The sequence below is a fragment of the Mesitornis unicolor genome, unplaced genomic scaffold (assembly GCF_000695765.1).
Source record: "Mesitornis unicolor isolate BGI_N332 unplaced genomic scaffold, ASM69576v1 scaffold45873, whole genome shotgun sequence".
In the NCBI taxonomy this organism is placed as follows: domain Eukaryota; kingdom Metazoa; phylum Chordata; class Aves; order Mesitornithiformes; family Mesitornithidae; genus Mesitornis; species Mesitornis unicolor.
Genome location: NW_010173492.1, coordinates 1 through 6,251, shown reverse-complemented (window position 1 = coordinate 6,251; position 6,251 = coordinate 1). Strand labels below are relative to the sequence as shown.

The following is a 6,251-nucleotide window of genomic DNA, read 5'->3' as shown; positions in this document are numbered from 1 at the left end:
AGGCCCGGGGTGCAGCCCGTCGGCGCCTGCCACATCCGAGGGCAGGCGAGGAAGCTGGAAGGGAGCGACGAGCCCTCAGCCCTAGTGCTCCGAGCCAATCGGAAACACACAGCTCTTCTTTAAATACTGGCTCTTTTGAAAAATAACTTTTCTCAGTGAACCCTGGCAGCTGCAGGCCAAGAGTGAAGCAGGCAGGTGTGTGATTGGAGGCAGCCTCCAAGCTGGGAGCCTGCCAACAGCAACCACAAGGCAGCTCTTGACTTCCCCCATACTCAAAGGGATCATTGTGTAGCAGGGGGGAGAGCAAAAAAGCAAGGCAGGTTGGATCTTTTAAACTCACAGTGACAGGGAGAGGAGGGAGAGGGAGTTGGATGCCAGAGCATGCCCAGGATGCACATCCCTGGAGCTGGGATGAGTCCTCTCACGTGGCACAGAAAGCATGATCCATCCTCTGCCCTGGGGGAGCAGCACACCCAGCACCCCCACAACAAACCTGGCTTACGTCCGTGAAGTTCCCGTGCCCCAAACAGCCATTGCTGCCGCTGCCGAATGTCATGATGATCCCCCTGTCTGGAAAAGCAGAGAGAAGTCGCGTTACTGGCACACGTGAGGGCCTGCAAGGCACGCACAGCCTGCGGTGCTGGCCGTGGTTCCCAGAACAGCGGCTCTGCCTGGACCCACTCTGACTCATAACTTGCTGGAGGGGTTCAGAGGCTTTCAGCGAGCTTCCAGAAAGCAGCAGCCTCAATGTGCTGCGACAACTCAGCAAACAAACACCAGATGATAGGAGAGTGCTGAGATAACATTATTGCAGCTGTGTATGCAGGAGCTGCTAACTGCATGGTCTGTCAAGGTGTTAAATACACGGAGGCACTGCCTGAGCAGCAGCCCAGCGGAGGGGGTGGCAGGAAATGCCATGGAGAGGTAGGACAAACACATGCCTGCAAAGTTTGCCTGTTGTGTATCTGTCATTTGCTGCCCTGATCCCCAGCAGAAGTGCAAACAGGGCTTCCAGAGGACCACTGGGAGAGCTTTTCTCCACAAACATGGCCTTGGGCTGGTGTGTGTGCTCCCCTCCCAGGCAGAACGCTTCCTGGCCCACTCTGAGAGGGTTTCAGAGCCTGCCTTCCTGTGGCAGAGGAGAACCGGCCCTGCAGGAGCTCATGGTGACTTCTCTCTGCAACACCAGTCACCTGTGGTCACTGCTTGTGTCTGCGTCACACACACACAGAGTATGTGACAGAGAAAGGCTGAACTTCCCAGATGCTCCTCACACTGCAGGTCTCACTGTACAGGTCAGTTCTGGCTTCAGGTGACACCAGTGCAATCAGAACAACAAATCTGGGGCCCTCCCCACTCCAGACAGACCTTTGGGACCAAGTTGACAAGTGTGGCATCATAGGATGACCATGCCTGCCATTTCTGACCCCTACCTGATGTTACACAGCAGGCCACAGAAGACTCTGTGTCACCCCACCCGGTGCATCTCTCAGGTTCCTCTCTGAGACAACTTCCCAGGCACTCATGCTGCATTTGCAACCCAGTCAGGCCTGGGACGCAGCCAGGCGAGGCAGGAGGCAGCAGCTCACCTGTGAGGCAGGCAGTGAAGAGATCACCACAGGACACGTGTTTGATGGTCACACCAGACTGGCCCTCCAGAAAGCGGGACACAAACTGAGGCTGGAGCTGCTCGGTGGCTCCTGGGAGAGACGGGCCTCCCGCAGCACCCATCGGAGGAGCCTGGTGGAGAGAAGCCGTGGCAGCTGCTGCATCTCCATGCAGCAAGAGCAGGGCTGGAGAACTCAGATGAGCCCCTTCTCACAGGCTTAGCAGTGTCACCTGCACCCTGGACTGAACTGCGGTCCTGGGGGATGCAACACCAGGGCCTATGCAGTGAGCAGAAACACCTCCTGCTTAGAAATCACACATCTGAGGCTTCCACGGCCACTGCCAGACCCAGGTTCCCTGTCACTCACCTCCCACATGATGAGCCGCCCCGATTTGGTGACCCCAGCCTTCTGCGTCCTGCCAGCAGACACCTGCACCACCTCAGTGTTAAGCATGGGCAGGCGGAGGGGAGTGGTGATCCCACTCCCCCAGGTGTAGATGGACGACAGCGGAGGAGGGATTCCTGTCCTGGCTGAACCACCTCGAACACCTATGGGTCAGAGAGAAATCATGAATACAGAGCCCTGCCTCTCCTCTCACAGGAAAAGAAATGACACCAGCAGCTGGAGATAAAGCACTGCTGGATCCCCAGAGCAGAGGTGCCCGTGGGCTCCTCCAGGGCTCAGAGGAGGTGATATCTCTTAACTTCCTCTCTCCAGAAGCTCAAGTACCTCTCTGACTCCCTGACATCCAAGAGGAAAGGTCCTTCTGAACAGCGCTGTGTTGAACACACCATGCCAGCACTCACCCCTCGGCCTGGCACTGCTCACTCGTCCGCCCGTCCGGCTGTGGGACACTGTCGGCACCGGAGCCAAAGGCTTTTCAGGCCTGCCAAACCAAAATCCGGTCTTTAATGTCAGCTCGACCCCAGAGGTCCTGCAGAGCCTTGGATCACAGAAGGTCTGGGCAGAGCTACAGCATTAGCCATGGCTGAATAGCTCAAAAAGTTGCCTCAGTAGGTGCTTTAAACCACCTGAGAAAGGGGAGTTGGCATCAGTTCGCTTCTCCCTGAGCTCACAACTCTCTATTTACTGTGACTGCGATGACAAGCCCACACCTGCCACGGCACCTGCTGTGGGCCTGACCACTGAGCCAGGCTCAGCCTGCTGCAGCTGCATGTTTGGTAACACAGGAGAGCTGCATGGGGACAAGGCACGGGGACAAGGTTCTCTTTGGAGCTCATAAAGGAGGCAGCGAGCCAGTCAGACGCGTTGTGAGCTGGGGCAGCCCCTCCAAGGGACACTAAGGTGGCAGTGTCACTTGCCTTCTCATTTTGACGCTGCCCACATCGGTGTAGAGATTCAGGAGGGGCCGGATGCAGATGGCTTGAGCCATGATCTCATTCAGCTGAGGCCGCTTGGAAGGATCCAGGTTCAGCATGCTGAGGATGAGCTGGCGCAGGTCGGGGCTGTATCTATCCGATATCGGGGCAAAGGTCCCGCTCATGATCTTCAATACTAAGGCAGGAAGATTCTGGAGAGAAAAACAAGAGAGACATTCAGTGGCTGGGCAGTCAGAGGCGAGGCCAAGGAGCAAACAGTTCTCAGCACTGCCCTCTGCCTTCACACCTCCAGGCTCAGCGAGAAGAGTGATCCAAGCCTATATTTTCACCTCTGCATGAGGCCACGGCTCCCTGTGCTGGATGTAAACCACATTCCCTCTTACCGCAGCTTCGAAAGCCCTCTTGAGGCTGGCGAGTTCGTACAGCACACAGCCCAGAGCCCAGATATCGCTCTTCTGGTTGTAAGGCTTCCCTTCACAGAGCTCTGGGGAGATGTAGCACGGAGTTCCCACAACCTAGAAGAGACAAAGAGATTTACTGTGATGCTGTGAAACTGGGGCAGCGAGGTGGGAAGAGAAAGGCTCAGTTCAGAGCCCAGTGCGCAGGCTGGCTAAAGCACCACCAACCAAAGCTTAGTGGAGCTGGGCTTTTGTTCCCCGGTGTCAACATCTGCCTGACAATCTCAGTGAAAAACACAAGGATTTGCCTTTCTGGTGACCTCCCTTGCACACAGAGATTATTTTGCTCCCATCCACTTGAGAGAATCCGAGCGCAGAGCAGTGAGCGTGATATAGATGTCGAGTCAGATTAGGCCAGGTGGGGAATGATACTCCAGTCTCAAGCAGAGAGAGGAGATTAAGACAAGGCAGGATGGCGGGGCACAGGCAGGAGTTCAGTTGCCAAGTATGTGTCAGATGAGCCTGCAAACGCCACCCCTCCCGCTGTGACAGCAGGAGGAACCCTGTCTACCCTCGGGGGTGAGCCCAGACACCCCACCCTCTGCCGGGCTTGGGCAGGCCTCTCTCACCTTTTTGCAGCCCACAGAGCTGCGACAAACTTGGGCATGAAGACATCAGCCTGTGTAAACTGCAAGGAGCAAAGCTGCATTGTGTCACACGGATGTGGTCTATGGCAAACATGCTACATCCTACCTCACTGCCTACAGCAGAGACTATGGCGAGCCAAGTCCAGAGTTTCCAGCCTGATGCCATGGTGGTAAATAATTTCCCTGTAAAACCAGGCCACCCACCGTGTAGGCTTTGCTTTTGCTGCTCAAGATTTTGGAGATACCAAAGTCTCCGATCTTGACAATCATGCGATGCTTGTCCAAGAGGATGTTCTGAGTCTTCAGGTCGCGGTGCAGGATCTGCTTGGTGTGCACGTGGTGAAGAGCCAGGAGGATCTGCACGAAGAAGTGCAGGATGGTGTCCTCATCCAGCAAGGAGTTACAGCGTTTATGAATGAACTCCGCCAGCGTGCCCCCTGTAAAGAACAACAAAGGGCCATCGGCAAGGGTGGCTGCACAGGGCAGCATAAACCCGGCCTAAAAGCTGGGGGGGATTTAGCCACGGCATCTTAACAAGCCAAGCACACAGGAAAAAAACCCCGTCCCGGTGGGACACGCAGCACGTCCTTCAATGCTCCTGAGACCACGCAGAGAACAATGGCAGCGCAGCGTGGGGGAGGAAGAACCAGCGAGAGAGACGTTACTGTTGACATATTGTCAAAGGCAGCAGGAAAAGAAACGCTAAAATTACAGCTCTTGCGGGAGGACGTGAACCTCGATGGCAAAACAAGACGAGCCTGCTCTGCAAAAGAGAATTCTTGCAGTCCAAGAGGCCACGTGGCACTGAGAGGCCCCTCTCGAGGAGAGGTCCAGATTCAGGGCTCGGGTACAGCTTTGAACAAAGCCTCATGCAAATGTTGATTTCATCTTAAACTCCACAGCAAATCTCATTAGTAATCATGCCTTCCCACACAGACCTATGGGACCAACGGCATGGCCAAGAGCTGACACAGGGAAATGGATGTGACACCTTAGCCAAGGGCAGATGGCAGCCCACTTCTCAGCCACAGAGGTGTTATAAATCAATTCGGTTTAGACATGATTAGCGGGTGTAAGGCATATAATCACAGAATCACAGTAGCTGAGGTTGGAAAGGAGCTTGGGAAGTCCTCTGGTCCAACTTCCTGCTCAAGCAGAGCCACCCTAGAATCACACAATCACAGAATGGCTCGGTTGGAAAAGCCCTCTGAGATCATCACGTCCAACCGTTCCTGCCTACCCCCTAAACCATATCCCTAAGTACCTAGAGCTGCTTGCCCAGGACCATGACCTGTCTTTGAATATCTCCAAGGATGGTGACTCCACTAGGCAACCTGTGTTAGCGCTCAGTCACTTGGCTCTTGCTCAACTTGGTGGACACAGGGACCCCCAGATCATTTTCTACAGAAATGTCTGTTCAAGAGAGACGCATTTGGACTCTTTGGGGATCCAAAGCACAGGAACTTTACAAGGAACACAATATGAGGCCACAGCGCCCTGATTCAAGATCTGAGGGTTTGGCACGCCCTGGACCTGCCGAGGAACCAGTTGGAGGCACTGGGGGAGATCAGGGCTCACCAGGGGCGTACTCCATGGCAATCATGAGGGCCTTGTCCTCCAGGAAGTTCTCATAGTATTCAATGACATTGGGGTGGCTGAGCAGCTTGAGGACCTGGCATTCGTTCTGTGCTGCCAACCGCTCGTCCTTGCTCATCTGCTCCACTGGGATCTGCTTCAGGATCACCAGCTTCTGGTCGGCCTTGCGCAGGCACAGGTGGACGATGCTGCGGAGGGAGGACACGGCCTCAGCGAGGGCACAGGCCATGGCCACCACCCTGGGGTGACACATGGCCCCTGCCCCCCCTGTTGCCACAGTAACAAGGCCTGCAATCCCCTGCCCTCCCGGGTGTCACGCACCCATGGCCGCTCATCGCCATGACAACTGCCAGGACCTGGACACCCCCCACCAGGGTGCCACACACCAGCTGACCTCCACGTTGCCACGGCGACAACGTGCGCCTTGTTGCCACAGTAACACGTCCTGCGGCCTCCCACCCCGCCCCGTGGTGCCGTACGCCCGGCGCTCTCCCCACACGTGTTGCTACGATAAAAAGACCTGAAAACCCCCCCTTCCTCCGCTGCTGGTGTCCCCCCGGGGCCGCCCTCACCCGAAGGCCCCTCTCCCCACCACCCTGATCCGCTCGTATTTCTCCATCACTGCCTCGGCAAGGCCCGGGCTCCTCCCGTTTCCAAGGA

The 6,251-nt window shown here is 56.0% G+C and overlaps 1 protein-coding gene across 1 annotated transcript in view; it reads right to left on the bottom strand.

Annotated features, from left to right (window-relative positions):
- NEK8 (NIMA-related kinase 8) overlaps positions 1-6,211 on the bottom strand; it is a 10,131-nt gene extending 3,920 nt beyond the window's left edge. Inside the window, exons 1-9 of the mRNA XM_010180744.1 lie at positions 6,164-6,211; positions 5,574-5,779; positions 4,200-4,432; positions 3,334-3,465; positions 2,933-3,141; positions 2,417-2,496; positions 1,977-2,158; positions 1,590-1,740; positions 494-570 (exon numbers count right to left, since the gene is read on the bottom strand). Coding sequence (XP_010179046.1) covers positions 494-570; positions 1,590-1,740; positions 1,977-2,158; positions 2,417-2,496; positions 2,933-3,141; positions 3,334-3,465; positions 4,200-4,432; positions 5,574-5,779; positions 6,164-6,210 — 1,317 coding nt within the window. The 5' untranslated portion in view covers position 6,211. The remainder of the gene's footprint in view (positions 1-493; positions 571-1,589; positions 1,741-1,976; positions 2,159-2,416; positions 2,497-2,932; positions 3,142-3,333; positions 3,466-4,199; positions 4,433-5,573; positions 5,780-6,163) is intronic.
- Between the last annotated feature and the right edge of the window lie 40 nt (positions 6,212-6,251).